This window comes from Meriones unguiculatus, chromosome 20, assembly GCF_030254825.1.
Source record: "Meriones unguiculatus strain TT.TT164.6M chromosome 20, Bangor_MerUng_6.1, whole genome shotgun sequence".
In the NCBI taxonomy this organism is placed as follows: Eukaryota; Metazoa; Chordata; class Mammalia; order Rodentia; family Muridae; genus Meriones; species Meriones unguiculatus.
The window spans coordinates 69,799,711-69,822,177 of record NC_083367.1 but is presented as its reverse complement, the minus strand read 5'-3'; the positions used below and the strand labels follow the sequence as shown (position 1 = coordinate 69,822,177).

Genomic DNA, 22,467 nt, shown 5'->3' with positions numbered 1-22,467 from the left:
TTTTCATCAGCATCATATTTGTTGGGGGAAGGTGTGTCTTCTAGAATAACACTGTTCCTGGTGTGTATGCAAGGCGGCTGCAGGCCCTCGAATGAATTAATTAAAACTTTTGACCAGCCAGTGATCAAGAGCAACAGTGGATGGCGTGTGAACACGAGGTGCCTCCTCCCGTAGCTTCCCTCCACACTCCTCCCCTCGCTCCAGTAGACAACGACAAAGTACAGAAACTAAACAACCCAGGATCTTTTACAGCAGCAGAGGTTCTCAATCATGGGGTGTGACCCTCTGGGGGTCAAACAGCCCTTCCACAGGGGTTGCCTGAGACTACCAGAAAGCACAGATATTCACATCATGATTCTTTTTTTTTTAATGACTTTTTTTAAATTTTTTTTTATTTTTTTTATCAGTTACATTTTATTAACTCTGTATCCCAGCCGTGTCCCAATCCCTCATTCCCTCCCAGTCCCTCCCTCCCTCCCTCATCTCCACCGTGCCCCTTTCCAAGTCTACTGATATGATAAACATAATGAAATCTATACACCTAAAAAAGATAATCAATTGAGCGGACATGGGGTAAGATGATCAATCCTCGTTTAGAAAGACAGATGGGATGTGCATTGAATGTATGACAGGAGTCTACTGAGCGCATCTGAAAGACTCTAACTAGCAGTGTTTTCAAAGCAAAGACTCATGACCAAACCTTTGGCAGAGTACAGGGAATCCACATCATGATTCTTAAGAGTGACAAAAGCACAGCTATGAAGCAGCAGAGAAAATAACTGTGTGCTCGGGGTCAGCACAGCATGAGGAGCTGTATTAGAGGGTCGCTGCCTTAGGATGCCAAGACCCACTGCGCTAGGGCGCCGAGAGTAGAGAGGGCCCGTTAGGGCCGCCCCCGAATCAGCCACCAGATACTGCAGGCTCTGTTCCTCAGGGGAAACCACAGCACTCCAGCCTAAGTGTGTGCCACAGTGACCTGCAGCTTTGTCCTACACTGACACTATCATTAGCGGAAGTGTTAGGCTTGAAGGACAGTGAGGCCCACTGGGCCCACCTCAGATGAGAATTGAAGGAATTCACAGAGTGAAGGATAGATAGCGCGGAAGACCCCCTCCCCTCTCCTCTTAGTCCTGCAGGTTTACTGGGGCAGGAACTTGGTTTGGTTTAACCCCCCCCACACACACACACACACTTTTTTTTTCCTTTATTTCTTGAGGCAGGGTTCCTCTGTGAAGCCCTGGCTGTCCTGGACTGGCTTTGTAGACCGGGCTGGCCTTGAACTCAGAGATCCACCTGCCTCTGCCCCCCTGAGTGCTGGGATTAGAGGTCATTAGAGGTTTCAAACTCTTGGCTGATCTCCACTCTCTGCTCTGCCCACCCTGCTGACGGTACAGCTGCCAGGCTCCTTGCCCCTGCGAGACACATATTTTAAAACCTCTTTTCTCTAGAGCTGAGTCTGCGCCTGGGAAGTCATGTGAGTGAAAAGGGGGTAGGAGCGGTATCTGTGGTGCTGTCTTGAGAATGGCTGTGCTTTAGTATGTGGAGTATGTAGAAACTACAGGGTACGCTTTCTGTAACAGTTCTCTCTCCCCCTTTCCTTCCCCATCCCCCATGTTGTGAGAACAATATAAGCCAGCAGGAAGAAAATATTCGGGCACCCAGGGTGTCCCAGTTTCTGGAACTGTGAGACACACATTGTCATTATTTAAGTCACTCAGTCAATGACATTTTTGTTATGACAGCCTGAACAACAAAGACCTAGGTGAAGATAAGAACTAAGACAAAAAAAAAAGTTTCGGTATAGTCATTTTAAACTTTTTGCATCACATTTTTCCAGGTTAAAATTTTTCTCTAATATAAAACATCAGCCTTTCCCCTCGGTTGCATGTATTGGTGCGGCTGTTAAAAACATCACAACCTCAGGGGCGGACTCACACATAAGCCGTTGAAAATGCACCCTGCCAGCCTCTTTCTGGACGTTTGCTTTCAGGACAGCAGAATTTATATTCATAAATCTGCTCTTTTAAAAATGAGCTCTCTGGGCAGTTCCCAGCTTCTGGCAAGCTGAAGATGCTCCCAGAGAAAAGCCGAAGAGGAGGAAGGTCAAATGCCTTTTTTACCATTGCCAGCAATCCAGCACAGCACACGGCTTAACACAGCCCATGGCGATAAATGAAAACATGTTGATCAAGTGCACGATTTTACACATGCGCGCAGCAGAGCAGGACCAAACCCACGTGCACCCGACCGTGACCTTCGCTCCCCTGTGAAGTCCTCATGGAGTTGGAGAGTTTGCACTTTGCTCCTTCCTCGTTCTAACTCCCAGCGTCCCCTGCTTCCATCTCTGCATAAATGCGAGTGTGGGAGTGCGCGCCTCCTGGGGCGAGTGTGGGAGTTCGCGCCTCCTGGGGCAGCCCTCCGACCATGTTTCTCCTCACTCCGGTCTTGGTGGCAGTTGTCTGCGTCGTGATTGTGTGGGTCTTTAAGAGTGCCGACGGAAGCCTGGAGAGAAAGAAGGAGGAGGCTCAAGCTCGGCCCTGGGTAGATGAAGACCTGAAAGACAGCACGGACCACCTTCAAGTGGAGGAAGGTAGCAGCCCCCGCCCGGCCGCCCCCGGCAGCCCCCGGGGCTTCGCCCTTCTCTTGTTTGTGACCCCGTAAACGGATGCCAGGGCTATGGAAAGCCAGCCAGGCCTAGAACCACCACTCCTGCCCTGAAAGCAGACCGATGTTTGACGAAGATGGGTCACTGCTCAGGTCACTTGCGGGCACCAGCCCCTACTCGGCCCAAAGCCCTGGAGGCTTGGTCGCTCCCGGCTCAGACCCTCTGCTGGCCAATGCAGTCTGTCTTTGGGTCGGGGTGTCTGTACAGAACGGCGTCAGGCCTGGCCAAGTCCTTATTGGAAATGTTAAACTGAGGAAGTAGCATGTCCATCTCAGAAAGATGAAGGTCCAATTTAGGGGAGGAGGTAAAATAAGGAGTCAGACAGATCCCGTGGGACTGGTCTAGGGTGTTTAGGAAACGCTTGGAGACCTGGTAGGGCTTTCGGAAAGGACAAAGCTGACCTGGAGGGTGAGCAGATAGGAGCAACAGGGGCAGAGCGTGTCAGGGGAGGAGCAGAAAGCCTAGACCTATAGTCCAGTGCTTGGGAGAGGCTCCAGGGAGATGGTAGCTGTTCAGGTGAGGAGGGGAGAGGGCTGCCTGTGGCTGGCGTTAGACCAACGGTTCTCCACCTTCCTAAGGCTGCGACCCTTTGAAGTGGCGCCTCATGTTGTGGTGACCCCCACGATAAAATTATTTTGTTGCTACTTCATAATTGTAATTTTGCTGCTGTTACGAATATATTAAATATCTGATATACAGGATATCTGTATATCTGTATATACAGGATACCCCCCCACCCCGCCAATGGGTCACAACCCACAGGCTGAGAACCACTGCACTGGAAAAAAATGAGGAGAGAGGGGGTCTCATAGAATTGTGAGCAGGCTGCACTGCAGACAGGTTGCCTGAGGTGGTGGAGAAACAGACTCTAGTGGGAGAAGCTGGTTAATTTTCAGTGAGTCTTCCTCCCCTGAGGCTGTCTGATGCCCGTGTGTGTGTGTGTTCCTGTGTACTTATGTGTGTGTGTGTTCATGTGTGCATATATGTGTGCATGTGTAGGTAGTATGCATGTGTATACATGGATGTGTACATATGACATGTGTGTGCATGCATGCATGTGTGTATGTGTGTGTCTGTGTGTCTCTATGTATGTATGTGTGTTTCTGTGTGTATGTGTGTGTGTGTGTGTGTGTGTAGGGTGGCCTTGATCTCAGGACTAGGTTCTTGTCTCCCTTTGACACTGGGAGTCACAGTACAGCCGCTTGTCTGCATAGGAATCAAGCCAGAGAGTTTCTCTGGAGGACTACGTGCTGAGGGACACCCTGCTCAGAAAGCCAGCTCCACAGCCTCATGTGCTGTGTTCTGAGAAGCCATGGCAAGTGAGTCAAAAGTGTGCCTGATGCCCGTAGCCTGCCAAGCAACAGAGCTTAGCCAGGCACCCTTGAGCACGTGCAGACGCTTACCATCGCCTACGGCGAGGCAAAGCCAGCAGCACCCAGACTCTGAGGGTCATGCGGTTTGTCAAGTGCTCCACTGAAGGGACACAGGACGGGCATGTGGCTGTGGGTTTGTGACATTGTAAAGTTCAGGCTTCCAAGTCTGACAGTGTGAGTGGGCGACTGTCTGGTAAACTGGAAAAGCACCCCCTTAGCAGAGTTCTAAGCTTTGGTGAAGCATGGTGCTTCGGTGGGGGGCTGTGTAGAGGGGCAAGGAAGAGGGAGGGAGTGGTTGAGACACCGCCATCAGTGGGCAGGGTGGGAGGGGCCATCTTAGAGGGCGCTGTGGGGGCGTGCTGGATTTAAGATACCCACAGTGTTAGATGAGAGACTGGGCAGAGACTGGCGTCAGCTTGTGGCGGCACTCAGCGGTTAGGGAGCTGGTGATGTCACCGGGTGGGCGCTGTTTCAGAGAAGGCTGAGGGCAGAGCATGGGAGACACCCAAAGATAAGAGGACTACGGTAGAGGGATGTCCTCCACAAAGATGACGCGGCGGAAGAGCCTCCAGGGCCACAGCCCCCTCCGGCACAGCCAGCAGTGCAGCCGGCTGGTGCCGCGACATTTGTGGAGTAGACTCCTTCATCTTCACAGTAATACAAGGCAGGCATTACCACCATTCCCATCCCCCTTTGCAGGAACCAGAGGCTCAGAGATGGCACCGCCCACCTAGGCAGGGAGGAACCCAGAAGTCTGTTTCCAGGGTCCCGGCATAGAGCTGGGTGGCCTCACCCACAGAACAGCCTAGAATGAAGAAGGCATGAAAACAGAGTTTCAGAGACAGCGCTCTTCCCCTCTGAGGCCGCATTCCTGGGAGCAGTCAGGAGTTTAGGAGCAGAGGGGAGTGGCGCTGTTTGCTTTCAGAGGGCCTTGCTAGCTCTCCACCATGTCTCTGCAGAGACTGCTGAGTTCCTAGGCTGCAAGCCACCACCCAGCCCTCACCCCACAGACAGAGTGGGGCCTTCTGTCCCGGAGAAGGCTGCAGGATGGGTGGCCGGCAGTGCACAGCCTGGGAGTCTCTCTGGAAAATCCTACTGGCGGTGGCGAGCTCTCTTGGTTTGCATCTCTTGTTTCATGGTGCTGCACCGGGAGAGAACGCTGGACTTGGGAGCTGGCTATGCTTCTGGTCTGCCAGAGATTACGCAGACATGACTGGGTTTTAAGAGTGGCTGACTCGTCGCTCAGCCAAGGGAGCAGCTCATCCGTGACAGTGCTCCTGTACAACCTTCTCAACACAAGCTTCCACGGCTGGAAAGGGTCACTCCTGTGGACACACGTGTGTGTGTGTGTGTGTGTGTGTGTGTACGCCTGACAGTGCTGAGGATTGTTCCGAACTGATAGGTAGGTAGGCTTACAGGTGATGACTCTGTCGGCACCCCCATTTCCTTCTAACTCAGCGGTTCTCACCCTTCCTAATGCTGCGACCCTTTAATACAGTCCTCATGTTGTGACCTCTCCCAGTCATAACATTATTAATTCCTACTTGATAACTGTCATTTTGCTTCTGCTATGAATTGTAATGTAGATATCTGATAGGCAGGATATTTGATATGCAAGACTGTGAAAGGGCCCTCAGACTGCCCCCACCCCCAGAGGTCGTGACTCAGGGTGAGAAACTCTGTTCTCACTGGTCCCAAAGTGCTGGACACCTTTCCTCACAGCAGCCAAGAGCTGACATGGTACCGTTCATGCCACAGCTGGGGTTCTCATCCCTGTAGCCAGTCTCTTTCTGGTGAGCGTTTCTTGTCTTTCTCTCCTCCAATTTCAGGTCACTCTAGATGCACATGTAACATACATGTGTGGGGCCAGCTTTCTGCCTGCCCTCTACCAGAATCTCTCAGGGCTGGGTCTTCACTCTCGATTTTTTCTCCGAGTCTCCTGTGGCCGTTGCGACCTCTGGCCTCTGGCCTCTGGGATCAGGCATTTATTACACAACATCTTTACTCAAAGGAATCTTAATGTCAACCGGCTCTTGATTTCTGTTGCACGTTAAGGCCCTGTGGTCCCCAAATGGATCCTTTCCCACTCTTTCTCATCTCAGAAAATGGCCCACCACTACCCAGCTCCCGAAACCTAAACCCCAGAAGGACCGTCTTCCTTCTCCACATGGAAGCAAGTCTCTGGGTGGGTTTTTCATCACGATGCTTTGGGAATCCGTTGTGCTTTCTACTTCCCTGATAGGCCAAGTCAACATCATCCCTCCCATCAGATATGGCTACAGCTCCTGTGTGGCCTTTCTTTAGCATTCTTGTCTCTGTCTAATATGTCCCGCACAAGCATGTTAGAGTATGTCAGTCCTCCTACTCTGCAGCCAGTCCTGCTTCCTATGGCACCAAACCTGAGTCCACAGCTGCGCCAGAAGCACGCTCATTGGGCGCATATTCCCTGGCTTTGGACTACTTCATGTTCTGTGAATGGCCTCTCTTCCTTGTCCAGTGAGACCCAGCCAAGGTTTCTTTCAGCTGTTCAGACTGGCCCGAAACACAGCCTTTCCCACGGTCACTCTCACAAACTATTTAAAATTTTGTGTTATAAAATTCACTATTTTTATTCATTGAAAACATCATTAGATACCAAACAACCTTCACTTTGTTTTACTTGTTTTGTGATTTTGTGTGTGTATGTTTGTATACACAGGCACGTACGTGCCATGTTGTGCATGTATGTAAGTCAGAAGACAAATTGAGGAGCTGGTTGTCTTTCTGCCGTGTGGGTCCTTGGGATCATACTCAGCCTGTCGGGCTTGGTGGCAATCACTTTCACTACCTGAGCCATTTGCTACTTATATGCCCAGACTCTTACTGCTCAGGTTCCTCTCTTTTATCCATTGTCTCAGAACCTCCCTTTGCTCTATGTGTATAGCCCTTTTTGTTTTTTTCAAGACAGGGTTGCACTGGCTGTCCTGAACTTGCTTTGTAGAACAGGTTGTCCTTGAACTCACAGAGATCTGCCTCCCCAAGTGCTGGGTTTACAGGCATGAGCCACCTCACCTTGCTGGTTTGTGTACATATATAAATTCTAAGGGTATAAAATATGTGCTTATTTTATCCACACATTCTCAGTAAGATCTTGTTCAACAAACTGCCTATTTTAGCATTCTAGGAAGAGTACGGGAATGTTGTTAAAGGTGACCTATACATGCATGATAGTTTGTGTTTTGCAACTGTGTAATTATGACATTGAAAGTAATTTGGCAAGTCAATCACACCCACCGATGGCACCTAATTCCTCCGCCCAGAATATCATCACCTCCAAACAGGGTAAAATCATTGCTCCTGGCATCTCCTGAGTGGAGGCCCGCAGGAGAAAACTGCTCACACGCTCACTGTTCTGGGACAGTCAACGTCAGGATTTGGCTTCCTTTTTCACACTTTGCTTCTAAGTAGAGCATGTATGTAACTCATGTGCCAGCCAAGCTTGCTCTGCTAGAGAAAAAAAAGCAAACAAAAGAAGCCACAAACAACCAATAAACCAACAAACACCTGACCAACCAAACAAACAGCAATAATAAGTTTTGAAAAATAAGTCTGAGTCTAGGCATTGTCCTGTGAACTGGTGAAGTGGGGTCAGATAGATCCCTGAAGCTCTCTAAAGACATCCTTGTCCACAGTCCTGTGCCCCGGGCCAGTAAAGAAAACCTGCTCCACAGAAGATGAAGAACATCCAAAGTTGTTCTGTTTTATAAACACACTCACACACACTCTCGCTCTCACACACACACACTCTCTCTCTCACAGACCTCACCTTCACATGCTTTCAGGAGACTGATGCCTCTTGAAGGCTCTTGAGAATGTCAAGGGAGGTAACTTCGCGGGGCCCTGCACTCTGAAGCTGAGGCCACATGGGCTCCGGGTTTCTTCTGTGGCCTGACTTACGTGTGCAGGGCAGCCACGTTAGCTCTCATGATGTCTCCAGCTCGCTGCTCCAGCCACTCGTGCGTCAGGCTAGAGCTCCATATACGCTCCTTTTCCTTCTAAAGGCCTTTCCAGATACACTTGGTGTCTCTGCAAACTCTGTGGTCTTCACTGCCTCACCCCACCCCACAGAAGCCTCTGTAACTCTAACACTTGTTTCTTTCTTTGCTGTTCTCCCTGGTCCTAAAGAAAGTGGCTCTCAGGTTTCTTGATCTTTCTTTTATGTTTTCTATCTTTTGCTTTGTCCTATTCAAGCGTTTCTTTTCTTTTCTTTTTTTCTTACCTCCCACTTATCTCTTATTTAGGCAATTTAACCTTAATAATTCTATTATTTTTCAGAAGCTCTATTTTTCATCTCTGCTGTTACCATTTATTCTTTCTTTAGTAATACTCTAGAGATTTATGTAAGTATATATTTTTTTTGTCTAAGCATAGTGTCACAGTTGTTTGCTGTTCTGAGCCTGTGAATTCTTAGAGCATTGGAGCACCTGGTTTTATTGCTAAACATGGGTTTGAATAATTTTGCTCAAGATATTTTGTTCCCCTGTGTGAAGGATTACATTGGGAAATTATTGAATGTTGTTTCTAAAGTTCTTTACATAATATCATTTGCTTCTGCTGGAAACTACTGTGCTTCCAAAAAGAAACACTGAGTTAGAGGAGGAACATGTCATAGACCCCTGAGGGATGACTTATTTATAATTCACACTTTCCCAAAGGATGAAACTTGAGGGTCCGGGCTGATTCTACTTCCTATTGTCCGTGCAGCATGAGCTTAGGTTTCAGTTGTCCTTGATCCTAAGGATCAGAAAATGGTGCCTGGACCTGAGGAACCGGCAGACGCAGTCAGGAGGCCTCTGAGCTCACATCTCTACGTCCATATGCTCCCTTGGTTTTGACTTTGGAATTCCTTACAGTGTTGTCAGCCCAGTGCTTTGACAAAGACAAAACCACCTTATATGGTGACCGGAATGGGAGAGTGTGTCAGTGCCGTACTCTATAGAAGCTTCCATTTGTTCTTTGCAGGAAAAACAAAAACAAAAACCTCTTTTACCTCTTTTGCTTTGACTTAGAACTTGAAGAATGACCATGACCAGTGGTCAGGATTCTACAGATTGACTTTTTTTCTTTTTTCTTAAAAAAAAAAAATTGGTTGATCAGTTTGACCTGACATAACTATGTATAAACATTTCAGGAACCGTATCCACGCCCTCCCCCACCCCCGTGACCTTATGACCGGGGAGGTGGCTGAATGTGCTGCTCTTCCGGCTCTCCTTTGTAGATGCTGATGAATGGCAAGAGTCAGAGGACAGCGTGGAGCACATCCCGTTCTCTCACACCCGGTACTCAGAGCAAGAGATGAAGACTCGAGCTCGGGAATTCTATGAGCTCCTCAGTAAGAGGCGCTCCGTCAGGTTTATCAGCAGAGAGCAAATCCCGATGGACGTCATTGAAAACGTCATCAGGACAGCAGGTTGGTAGCACGCCGAGCCTTGGAGAGCGCCAGCTCTGCTGGTGCCATGACAGCAACGGCACTGGAACAGCAAGTTCACGTGTGGTGCTCACTGCACACCCATTGAGATCCATCTTTAATCCAAAAGGCATCATTTCAGTCAAGAATACAAATGCCTTGGATAGTTGTATTCTTCACCTAAGTGGCAACAGTCACTACCCTGCCCCCTGTCCTGTGAGTTTGTGTTTAAATTAAAGTAAAATTCTCTCCTCCTCCTCCTCCTCCTCCTCCTCCCCCTCCTCCTCCTCCTCTTCCTCCTCCTCCTCTTTCTCTGCCTGCTCTTCTTCCCCCTTCTATAGGTATTTTTTGACACAAGGTATTACTTCAAATCATGATCTTCCTGTCTAAGCCTCCCAATTGCTGGGTTGGATCACCCATATATCATATATATCACCACAATACCTGCTATCGTATTTCCTCTTCATGAGCAGCTTTACATTCCCCTGCAGTCTTTTGCTTAATTTAATTTAATGGTCAATAGGAACAGCTCCAAGCGGGGCCCACACGGAGCCCTGGACCTTTGTGGTGGTAAAGGACCCAGACATGAAGCATAAGATCCGAGGGATCATCGAGGAGGAGGAGGAGATAAATTACATGAAAAGGATGGGAGACCGGTGGGTCTCAGACCTGAAGAAACTGAGGTACACACCTGATGGAATTAGGGGAGCTTGGTTTGTCTGTTACCGTAAGAAATTGCCACTACATTTCCTGGGTTTGTGGGATTTAAGATTATTTTTATTAATAACTTTATTTTGATGATGTATTAAGTGTTCATATTAATATGACTCCACGTAGAATTTCAGTGCATGCATACAGGCTGCAGGCATCAAGTTTCACCCTGTCTCTTTTCTGCTTTGTTTCTTCATTGTATTTTAAACTGGTTATGAAAAGTCAAACTTGGCATCTGCAAAGGCTCTGATCCAAGTAATTGTTTCTTTCAAATTTAAAAAAGTGTTTAAAGATTTATTTTATATTTTAAAGTGTGTGCTGATGTGTGCATGGGTGTGCCTGTGTGTGTGTGTGTGTGTGTGTGTGTGTGTGTGTGACAGAGAGAGAGAGATGAGGGGTATGTATGTGTAGGTTCTCGTCAAAGCCAGCGGTATTGTGATCCCCTAAAGCTGGAGTTACAGGCACTTAGTAACTGTCTCGTGTGGTTACTGGAATCTAAACTTGGGCCCCTGGAATAACTGAAGTGCTCTTCACTGCTCGGCCTTCTCTCCAGTCCAGAAATAATAGATTCTTAGGTAAAACTGAAGAGTTACTTCACTTTCCACCAGTCCTGACACAAGATCGTGACACGCTTGTCAGGGTCTTGAATGAAGCAAATCATGTTCTGCTGCACTGATGGATCTTCCTAACTGTGTTATTGCAGAGGTTAAGTAGTCTGCACTATGAAAGAAACATCAGGGCTGCGGGGAAGGAAGGGAGGAAGGAAGGAAGGAAGGGAGGGAGGGAGGGAGGGAGGGAGGGAGGGAGGGAGGGAGGGAAGGAAGGAAGGAAGGAAGAAAAGAAAAAGAAAAGAAAGGAAGGAAGGAAAGAAGGAAAGAAAGAAAGAAAGAAAGAAAGGAAGGAAGGAAGGAAGGAAGGAAGAAAGAAAAAGGAAGGAAGGAGAAAGGAAGGAGGAAGGAAGGAAGGAAGGAAGGAAGGAAGGAAGGAAGGAAGGAAGGAAAGGTTATCAGGGGGGAGTGGGGAAGCTGATGGGTATTGGCTCTCACCTCTCACAAGGCCCTACAGAGGGAAGCCCAGGTTCTCAGCTCTCAGTGCAGAGTGGCCTAAAAGCTCTGTCTTTCAGGGGTGGCCTTCCCTGGCCAGCCTGTCACCTACCACCTGACTCGCCACAGTGACAGGAGCCTGAGAAAGGACAGGATCGTAAGCCTGCAGACACAGTGGTCCTTTAGTCCAGGCATGAGAGTGAGAGTGAGAGGACCTGGCCCTCATGTCCTGCTTTTATCACGAGAGGATAATAGATTATGGAGTGCATAACACCATACTCTGCTCTCAGAAAAGTGTGGAGTATTAACAAGGAAACCGCAACCCTACTGTGTATCCATGAACAAAATGAGTGAGTGTGAGTCAAGGTGAGCTCTGCAGTTAGCGAGACACTCGACTCTAGCTGGACACAGAACCACCAGAAACTGCTACCTCTCTCCCCGCCATCACCAACAGGGAATTAATTGGTATCTCATCTATGTATTTTATCATCTCATCATCATCCTTACATACACCTTCCTTATATCTAAAATAGCCTCCAGCCCCCAGATTTTAACTATTATTAGTTTACTTTGCTTTTCATTTCACAGACGTTTTTGTTTAGAATACAAACCAAGTTGCTCTTGAGAATACAATTAAGTTACAGAGTTGTTTAACCAACGATATGTACACAGACACACACACACACACACACACACACACACGTCCCGAGGTTCAGGGAGCCAGTCTCTCATTATACACCCAGGCTGTAGGAGTACCTACTAAGTGACTGAAGAAACACTAGTTAACATGAGAGGAGCAGATGGGAGCTGGGCAGTTGGCCCAGCAGTAAGAACACTGCGGGGCAGGTGTGAGCGCCTGCGTTTGCATCCCTGGCACCCATTAAAAGCTGTGACTGTGGGATGAGATGGCCCAGGGGTTAAAACATGCACTGCTCTTCCAGATCTGAAAATGCCAACTCTCCCTTCAGCAGTCCTTGCTCCTTGTGGCCTTTTTTATTTGCTCTAATATGATGTCTTATTAAATTAGTAAAAACTCAATTTAACTGAGACTAAACAAAGATCAGTTGATAAAGTATGCTTAAGCAAAGTAAGTACGAAAATATTTTTGAACGATGAAGTTGCCTTGAAATATAGCAAACTGCTTAATCTTCCTTAAATTTTTAAAAACTTTGTATTATTCACTTCATCTCTATACATATTTTATAGACGTTTAAAATTCAGTCAGGTCTGGAGAAAGGGCTGGGTGGTTAAGAGCACTTGCTGCCTTTACAGAGGACCCGAATTTGGTTTTCAACACACACACCACAGCTCACTGTGGTTTGTAACTCTGGTCCCAGGGGACCCAGTGTCCTCTCCTGGCTTCCCTTGGTGCCAGGTATGCACATGGCATACACACATACATGCACACGCATACATGAGATAATAAAGAAATACATTTCTAATTCTAATCATTAGGAATATGATCAGAATCTTAAATTATAAAAATGCCCAAAACCCATACAATTTACACAGCAGGCTGTAGCCTGAGCACAGGCACGGCCTCGTGGCCACATTCGGCTCCCCGGACACATGATGGAGAACAGCTGCTGGGCTGCTCGTGGCCGGAAGGCAGCGTGTGTTACCGCTGAGTGCTAGAAATCGAGTGAGTCCATAAAGTGACGAAAAGGGACCCTTTCATTCTGGCCTTTCTGTCACCTCAACGTGTGATGCTTGTATTAGTAAAAGCCTCATTCCACATCTTAACTCACGTCATCTTCACGATGACCAAGCCCAGGCTGTGCACACGAGGAAGCTGCAGCGAGAAGGAAACCAGCTGTGCTGGCTCCAGAGCTGAGCTAAGTAATTAACCTTCTCCCTCTCTGTGAGGTGAAAAATGCACTAACCAGTGGGGCGAGGCTGGCTGAGGTGGGAGGGGAGACCCCTGAGAGCGATGGCTCGAGAGCAGCAGAGTAGACATTTCTGGCGTGTTTTAGAACAGTGACCTGTAACCAGGCTGAACTGTTAAAGTGAACAGTCATCATTTCCTGGTGATGAGTTACATGTAACGCCCCACGGGAAGAAGGCAGCAGCTTGGAATAGCTGATTCTACAGGCCTGTAGCTCTCCTTTCGCTATCTCTTCTAGAAGGAAGGTTCAGCATAGGTGGAAGGCCAGGGTAATGGGATAAAAGGAAATGTATTCAGAGTCGGAAAAGAACAATTTCAGGTTATCATCAGTGTCCACATGAATGGCCTCTGGCTCCCTCAGAGTGCCCTGCCTCCTCCCCCACCTAGGATCCCTTGCCATCCTTCTGCCATCTCATCACCACTGTTGCCCTCTCCTTTGCTTGCTTCTTTCCTTGCTCTGGCAGCTGCAGCCCTGACCTCTCCTCTCACTTCTCCCCAGCCCTCCTGCCTGGCAGTGGCCATGGTCCAGTGTCTGCGTCCTCTCCCGCTAGGACAACTTTGTAGCTGGTGCTTCAGTGATATCACTCTTGGTGCTTTCATTCTCACCAACACAACACGCATTTCTGAAAGGGATCTGATCACGCGGTGCTTCTCTGAGTCCCGCAAGGTAAACCCACCATCACCCACCACATCAGGGCCAAGGCCCTGCGAAGTCTCCCTGCTCCTCCCAGCCCAGCCATGCCCCGGCATGCCCTCCACTCTGGCCTCCCACACATCCTCCTTCCTGAGTAGCTGTCCTCATCCACTCGCTCTTCCTGGGACGCTTTCTCCAACCCCCACTTCCTCGTCTTCACGGCCCTTTTGTGGCTTGCAGTGTTTGCTGGTTTGTTTTTCAGTTCACATGTTTCTTTCAGAGTGGTCCGATACATCTGTTATCTAATTCTTCAGTAGCACTCAGCAAGCTTCACTTCACTGAGTATCAGTTTGGCAGCCCAAGGCTATAGGGTCTCTTTCTCTTAGCAGCGTGCATGCTTTTCCATGCTAAGCACACAACAGTGTACATATATCAACTTCATTAACCCCATAGAAAAGGATGAATGTGGCGAAAAATTAAAAATCCAGTCTTTTTCAACTTAAATAGAAAAAGACAAGTAAATGTGTGTTTAAAAATCATAGATAAGCTAAAGTCGGTTTCTAACAATGGTGGCCCCCCAAAAAACTCTTCTTCTGAATATTCTTCCTACCCTGCCCCCCAGAACCAATTGGGTTAAGGGATACTTGGACACTGCCCCAGTTCTGATTCTCGTTTTCAAGCAAGTCCACGGCTTTGCTGCCAACGGAAAGAAGAAGGTCCACTACTACAGCGAGATCAGCGTGTCCATTGCCTGTGGCCTCCTGCTGGCCGCCCTGCAGGTATGCTGCCCCAGGGCCCGTGGAGACCACGAGGGCTTTCCTGGAAAGTTTAGCCACGTTTCCAACTATGGGTCATTTGGAGATTGTTTACCTAAATCTGGGTTCCTCGGAAGGTTAACCCCGATGTGACAACAAACCCGGGAAACCTAGACTGGAGGGTGACCTGTCTGCAAGCTGAAATTCTCCCAATTGTAATAGCTGCAAAAGCTGCTGTGTTTGCTCTCTTCTGTGATAGCTTGTGGCTGGAGGGTTTGAGCAGTCACAGGAGAAGAGAGCTGAAACTGAAAGTCTCTGAGATGTACTCCCTTGCTGTGTGCGCTGCCCCTTTCCAGGCTGGAGGGATGGTTCAACAGCCATCAGGCTCTTAGCTCCTTCTTGAAAGGTTTGCTGTGTTGCATTGCCTCAGTAAGGTGGCCATGTACTTGCACACTTCCTTTCTACTGCTGTGCTAGAACAACAAGAATGTGAAGTGGAGCAGGGCTGAGTTCTGCCTCAGAGACCCCGTGTCCTCTCTGGGAGACACGGGGGATTAGATAGCTCATAAACAGTTTACCTGATGGAGAGTTGGGGTTCAGGTGAGGAATGAGGGAGAGAATAATACTGCAAAAGAGAATGGCTCTGTTTTGAAGGAAGGGTTGATTCCATTTATGTGTGTGTGGATGAGCGCCTACACCATCCAGCGTTGCTGCTTCCCCGGCCATTCCAAAGGGGGAGGCTTTTGTGTTCCCTCCTGACACTGGAGGCCGATGAACAAAGGTGTCTGGGGACAGGGTCAGTCCAGAGAGTGCTGTAGTTGAGTGACAGTTCAGGAGAAGCGGGGTGAGTCCGGGCTAGCGCCTTCCCACAGCGCTAGCTTTGCTGTTGAGCCTGCTGACTTCCAGTTTCCCAGAATTTCAGAGGAGGTCATGACTGAGGGAAGAGAGAAAGCTGCCCCTGGACCCTGATTCCCAGCACAGTGACTCGGTGGGTTGGGCTGGCCATGAGTGAGGCCAGAGGCAGCTGAGCCTCCGGACTCAGGCTCCAAGGTGGCCAGGTGACTGGGGAGGCATGGGGGGGTGGACAGCTGCTGGGGGGAGGGGGAGCTTGAGGGCACTCCATGTTTGCACAGATACATCTCTGCTTCTGCTACATCTATCACAATGCCTTGCTTTTTAAAATCATTTCAGTATGAGTTCTTTGAGGTTGGATTCAGGGTCTTACACTTGCAAGGCAAGCACCTTACTAATGGAGCAGTGGTCCGAGGCATTATATGCTTTTTATGGATGAAGATATGTGATGGGCTGTATAAGACCTCAGGAGAGCCCATGATAACTCTCTTCTCTCTTCAAATCCTTAAAAATATATGGGTTCAAATGTTGCTATGTGGCTATTAGGAACAAAATACAGTCAGACAGGTAACTGGAATTCTGAAAAAAAACAAAAACAAAAACAAAAACAAAACAAAACAAAAAAACCCACATTTGTCAGGAAGATTGTAGTGGACTTAGGCTGAGAAAAGTGCTGATGGACTGCCATTGTGTTATGGTCAGATACAAGGTACAGATGAAAAGCTTATCTGTGTCATAGACACATTTTTCAGCCCTGTTTCTACAAAATAGCCATTCCTATTGCTCAGGCTTCATTGTAAAAGGACGTTTCTAGCTGCTCATCTAAAGGAAGGCAGCAGGTCAAGGGGTACAGGCAAGGTCCACCGTACAGCACCTGAGCTGGCAGCCTCGTTGCTGCCCAACGTCAAGGAAAAATGAAGTGAGCACCAGTAGCAAAGATGAGAATGGCCCCAAGCTGGGAAAAGAGCCATGGTTTGGCCTGGCTTTAAAATGTTCATTTGTTCTCTTGTTTCAGAATGCAGGGCTAGTGACAGTTATTACCACCCCCCTCAACTGTGGTCCTCGTCTGAGGGTGCTCTTGGGCCGCCCCTCACATGAAAAGCTGCTTGTTCTGCTTCCTGTGGGGTACCCTAGCAGAGAGGCCACAGTGCCTGACCTCAAGAGGAAAGCTCTGGACCAGATCATGGTGACAGTATAGTTGGCCAACTCAAGGAGATGCTGGGATGTGAGGATGCTGGGATGTGGGGATGTGGGGATGTGGGGATGTGGGGATGTGGGGATGCTGAGATGTGGGGATGCTGGGATGACACCAGCATCTCTCCTCCTGGGTCTGCTGGCTTCTCTTGCTCTCTGAGTCAGGTCTTCTCCTGCAAACCAGTGTACAAGGAAGGCCACTTTCACACTGATATTTTCCCACACTTTCTAGAACTTACAGTCCAGTGAGTGGGTTTTGATGAACTGTTTTGGTGAACACCTGGAGCAGAAGGTCAAGAAGCAGGCACACCTTAACTTCTCTACAAAATTATAGGTGTTATTTTTTCATTTACCTAAACAATTCATATAGAGAAGTCACAATAGAAATTTTGCTATAGCTCCCTGGGATGATTTTTCATCTAAATAGTGACTAATCAAGTGGTCTTTCTGCTCTCTGCTTTCTGGTGGCTTTGAGATTAAGAATGTGCTATTGAAGCCTATTCTGTCCATAGAGATTCTGCTAATCTTGAATCACCCACCATTAAAGTAGCTAAAATATGGCACTCACAGACCCAGGGGCACTCTGCATGCGATGGCTGTGGCTGGCATTTATCGACGCATGATGGAGCTGCCTGGGCTGTGTCAGGGAGTCCTTGTACTAGCACTTGGAAGCCGGCGGTTCAGTCTTCTGGAATCAGACAACAGTTAAGCCACGTGCAGTCTAAAATTGTTCATGGTGGCAGTATTTATACCAAAGGAGGCGGCAACCACTACAGGCAGTTTCGTCTCTCAGAGACTGTTTATCACACGCGGTGCCTCCTTCCTACTTGTTCTCATGAAACACATCTACCTGTTCTTCAACCTGTTCTTCAGATACCAGCAAAGCTGTGTGGGACTGCCCTGGCCACAGGTGTCCAGCTGGACCGGCCAGAGCTAGTGAATCAGGCCTCCCAGGGGTCTGACGTACTTGCCTTTGTTTTGTTGTTTGGGAAGTTCTCCATTCAGCTAGTCTCCTCACCTTTTCATGTCGCTACCATGGCTGCCTCCCTCCTCTACCTTCTCTTCCTCCCCATTTCCTTTTCTTTTTATCCTTTTCTCCATGTTCTCCCTCTTTTTTCTTCTTCACACCTCAGCTGGACCATTAATAAGAGGAGGTTGTTGTAAGCTGGTGTCTGAGAGAAGGAAGGTCTTTCTTTGCTCTGAAATAGAACAAGACTTCACAGGAAGCAGCAGCTTCAGCCCTGAGGCCCTTTGAAAGATCTACAAGTTTCCAACATCTACACGTATCTTCAGTTTCCTCTGCATGCTTTCCCTCCCTTCACTTGTGATAAGTTTGTGTCCCTGGGGCTTCACTGAATGAGGTTTCTTTTAATGCTATTGTGGCTTTAGCAGACCCTCGTGGGTGGGGTTAGGAACCAATTGTTGTACAGCTTATTGTTATATTGAACAAAGTTTCTCTGTGTTCTAAATAAAGGAATAATAAACATACTTTCTTGTTACAGTATAAACAACATACACACACACAAACCAACAAACAGCCTTTTTCTAAGGTCTGGAAATGGAGCTTACAAAATTCTTTGGTATATCTTTGTTTTCATCTGTTCCACTGAGTGAAACTAAGGCACAAAAAGGACCTTGCACCCTTTGTAGGGTCCAGACTAGCCTCTGCTCTAGGGCATGAGATGGAGGAAGAGGGTTCCCAGCGTAACTATTCAAGTATGCAGCAACTAGAGAAGATGAAGAAAATCGAGGATTCCGCATGAGTCCTCAAGCAAACACCATCATAGAGGGCTAGCTGGTCAGCTTTCCAACATTGTCCCGAAAGACATGTGGCCCTGGTTTTTCATGTTGGGAAAAAAAAAAAGCACAAAAATGTAGCCTTGGGTAGATTTGAGGAAGATATCTTTTGGGGAATTTATGACATAGTGATAATGGTGATGGTGGTGGTGGTGATGGTGGCGATAGTGGTGGTAGTGGTGGTGGTCATGGTGGTGGTGGTGATGGTGGTGGTGATGGTGGTGGTGGTGGTTACTAGCTAGGGAGTTCCATAGGTTTGCTGTTGTTGATAGAGAGTACATGTGTGACACATGACAAAGTACATAGGGACAAAGCACACATATACAACTTAGTGCAAAGTCAAAGAGCCTGTGGTACGTTCACATGCAGGAAGAGAGGGAGAAAGCAAAGGTTCACTAGTGTCCTCCAATGATGGGTAGGTAGAACACTCATCGCCTTGGTTAAAATTTCCATCTCAGGAGTATTGGGGAGAGTCTGTTTCCTGTTTATTATTTGATACTATGGGAGGAAGAAGGCTTTCTCTGATAAGTAAAATTGGGGGAAAATAGATTTTGCACATATTCAAACACCAACTATATGAACTCCGTTTTACGCCAAGTGGATGAGTTGGGGTGCTTATTCACCTCAGAAAGATGGTTTACCACGTGATGGCTCTGAAGATTTGACTTTTGGAAGAGCATTCAAATTGACAAGCTATCTTTAAAGTGTTTAAAATTTTTAAGGAACATTTATAACTAGAAAAAGTTCAGTTATCTGTGGATATTTTGCCTGAGAGGGACAAGAAATGCAATGACAAATTTGCAGCTACCTATGGAGTATTACCTTCTGGTTTGGGTGAAATAGAACTGTGAAATGTAATATTGCCAATCTACACAAACATGCAAACGGTGAAAGATTAGAACGAAAGCTGCACCAGCTCTTCATCCACAGTGTCCCCCCCAAAGCAAAGCAAAGAGGGGAACGCGGCCAGTGCCCTTCTGGGTGGCCTCTCTGATGTGCAGAACGTGCTGGGAAGGCTCAAGAATGGACAGTGTCCAAACAGCAGCGCTGCCAAGTTCAACAGCGCAGCCGATGGTATGTGAAATGCTATAATCCCATTTGGGGGAGTTTCTAAAAGTCACAGCAAGGGGAGTGGCATGGCTTGAGAACTGTGGCGCAGGATTAAATGAGACAGCGTTGGAGCATCTTTAAGGCAAGTTGGAAACATGTGAGCAGTGTGTGAGAGAGCCAAAGCACAGCCAGAGCCTATGAGGTCATGCAGGAAGTATCATAAGCCTCGAGAACTTGCAGTTTGGAACATGGATTCTAAAATGGCATCCTTCTGAAGTGCACAAAATGGAAGCCCCCCCCCATCCATGTCAAATAACCCCTAACAAGGCTTAGGATCCCTATTCCCCGGCTCTGGAGGACTAACCTCACTCCTGAGCACCCTCCTCGGCTGACCTGGGCCATCAGCCATGCTGTACTCCAGAGAAATGAGGATGAGCCTCAGTGGTCTCTTCTCACAACCACAGAGGCTGCCAGGGCCTTGACCCTCATATCCAAAAGCTCAATCCTGGAAGCATCATGAGCTTTCAAAACTATGATGTGCACACTGAACGTCTGCAGAAATGTCAATGTTATCTGCCAATCCTCTCAACTGTCTACCTGCCTACTGGATCACAAAATTTCAAATGAAAGAGACAAGAGCCTGTACTTAGCATAACTGCCAGGGATTCTGCTGTCTGGGTGAGAGGGGAAGCATGGACCTCAGTCTCCAGCAGACACATCACTCTTAGGATGGGTTAGGATTTGCCAAGGGAGTACGTGCCTGGCTTGCTGCCAGCCTTGGCCCTTTCTCCTGAGCCCCAAACTTACACCTGACTGCCTTCTTCCCCCCCCTCCTGTAGAGACCCTTCAGTCATAAACTTTCCCTGTTCAAAGCGGTACTTTTAAGTCATCAGACCTTACCTGGACTATCAATTCACACTCCTTTTCACGGAATCCCAGTTTAGAAAGCATGTTAAATTCCAATCACTCTCTCACCCCCAACATCCAAACCCAGTAGTAAACCTCGCTGATTCTGTCTCCCAACATTGTCCATGGAAAGGAGAATGAAGAAGCAATATGGACGAGGGGCTCAGGTCCTGTGCTGCAGTGAATAATAAAGCCTTTGCTCCAGCCCGGGAGTCTGGTGTCTGCTTCTAACATCCGCCATACCCAGTATGGAAACAGGCTCCCTTGTGACTGTGTGTGTGCGTGTAACTCTCAGGCCCATGACAGACTTCTGCACTAGAGGCTTCCTCTACCCAGATGCTCCTCTTCTAGCTTTAGTTGTAGCTGGCTGCGTCCCGTTGGCCATGTTTTTGGCTCAGTTGTGACCTCCTCTCTGAGAAGCCCCTGGTGATCACTCAGTCCTTCCTTGCTAAGTCAGCTTTCTGCCACTCAAACAAATACCTGTGGCGACTGATCTCATGAAGGACGAATTCTGGGTCCTACATCCAGTGTGCAGCTCATGATATTGGAGCCATTGTTTGCAGGCCTCTGTTTGTACTCTGCGGGATGGGCACGTCCCAGCGAGGTGCTTTTCTCATGGACAGGAAATGAAAGAAAAGAGGCAGGTGGAACTCTGTGAGTTCGAGGCCAGCCTGGTCTACAACGTGACTCTAGGACATCCAATGCTACACAGAGAAAGCCTGTCTCAGAAAACCAAAATAATAATGATAATAATAGGGGTTCCACTATTCCCTCCAAGGGGACATCCTCAATGACCAGAAGACCTCCCTGTCGTCAGCTAAAGGTGCACTGCCATTCAACAGCTCATCTGTGGGAAATGAAGACTAAAATGTGAACTTTCGAAAGCACCTCTGTGTCTTTAATGTTCGGGATAATGGGTTGCTACCTGTCTCTGTGCTGAATGTCTGAACAAACAGAGCTGAAGAGTGCTGCGGTCTCTCAGGTCACCCACCCACCGGGATCTGAGTCCCTGCTACCGACTGCTTCAAACCTGGCTGGGAGGAGCCAGCTGCCGTCAAAACAGCCTTCTGAGCTATGCTTCTGACAACCAGGGACCTTTCCCACCTCACCTGAAGCGGCTTCAGCTCTGGAAGTTTCTTCAGCATATGGCCTTAAACCCTCGTGTCCCCAAACAGTCTGGGCGAGGCAGGGCCCACTCCAAGAACTAACAAAACTCCCTCCTAAAAGCCGAGGTCACACTGGTCTTTAATTTAACAGCAAGAAAGGCAGCGGCAGCACGAGGCCCTCCCCCAGCTCCCCACAGGGTCTCCTGAGTGCCTCCTGGACACCTGGACACCGCTTTGAGCTAAGGCATGGCACCTGCGCAGCTCAGCTCGGATGTACAGACAGGCTTAGAGACCTTGATGTGTGTCTACCCTGGCTCCTCCTCCTAGTCATTTGCACTTGGGTTTTATCCCACATTGTCTTGGAGGCAGCCCTGGATGTGTGAATCACTCAGCAAACAGCAGGGCCCCACAGTGATGGAAAAGAAACCCCGCCCAAGGACTGTGGTGGTACCGCCTCCTCTCCCAAGGATGGATCCATCCCCACCCCTTGGCTGGCTGAACCAACCTCTATTCTTCCCTGTCTTCTACTCTTTTTTCTTTATATCTTTCAGATAGAGAGAAACGGGGACAAGACAGAGGAGACTGAGCTCACCTGCACAAATGTGCAAGAGAGAGGACCGGGTCCAGCCTTGGGGACATCATTCTGATGTTCTCCTTCTCCGGAGGACTGGCTAGTCAGATTAAGTCATCCGCTGGCTAAGGCTTTGCAGTCTTGCTTTCCTCCCTGCTCCGACCCAGAGTGGCCTTCCATGTCCTCTTAGTTTTGAGGTCCCTGCCTTTAAAGTCCAGCTTTCTATCTTGTTTCTGAGAAACTACCCCAGGATACCCCAACCACTTTGTAGTGACCCAGACCCAGAGGATGAAAGAGCAAGGTCTCTGAGCATCCGGAACCTTCCACCCCACCCCTCAGATCAGGGTCTCCCGCTGTGTGTCCTCTGAGCTCAGGGCTGACATGTCCACCCTTGGTACAAACTGGTTTGATGGATGAATACCAGAGTCCCCATACTTCGAAGGGTATCGTGGGATATCTGGAAGACTTCATCAAAACTCT

The 22,467-nt window shown here is 48.3% G+C and overlaps 1 protein-coding gene across 1 annotated transcript; it reads left to right on the top strand.

Moving 5' to 3' along the window:
* The first annotated feature begins 2,322 nt into the window (after window positions 1-2,322).
* On the top strand, window positions 2,323-18,045 carry Iyd (iodotyrosine deiodinase). The gene is made up of 5 exons (XM_060373140.1): window positions 2,323-2,590; window positions 9,296-9,487; window positions 10,008-10,167; window positions 14,380-14,536; window positions 16,379-18,045. Exons 1-5 carry the CDS (start codon window positions 2,353-2,355, stop codon window positions 16,559-16,561), a joined length of 930 nt encoding a protein of 309 aa, XP_060229123.1. The 5' UTR covers window positions 2,323-2,352; the 3' UTR covers window positions 16,562-18,045.
* The last annotated feature ends 4,422 nt before the right edge of the window (window positions 18,046-22,467 follow it).

What these genes read in the sequence shown, in the direction of transcription:
- Iyd (XM_060373140.1), top strand. Translation starts at nt 2,353, where the DNA reads ATGCGAGTGTGGGAGTGCGCGCCTCCTGGGGCGAGTGTGGGAGTTCGC. An exon ending in CCACCTTCAAGTGGAGGAAG is followed by an intron (nt 2,591 to 9,295) that starts GTAGCAGCCCCC and finishes TCTCCTTTGTAG; the next exon opens with ATGCTGATGAATGGCAAGAG. An exon ending in TCAGACCTGAAGAAACTGAG is followed by an intron (nt 10,168 to 14,379) that starts GTACACACCTGA and finishes CCTGCCCCCCAG; the next exon opens with AACCAATTGGGTTAAGGGAT.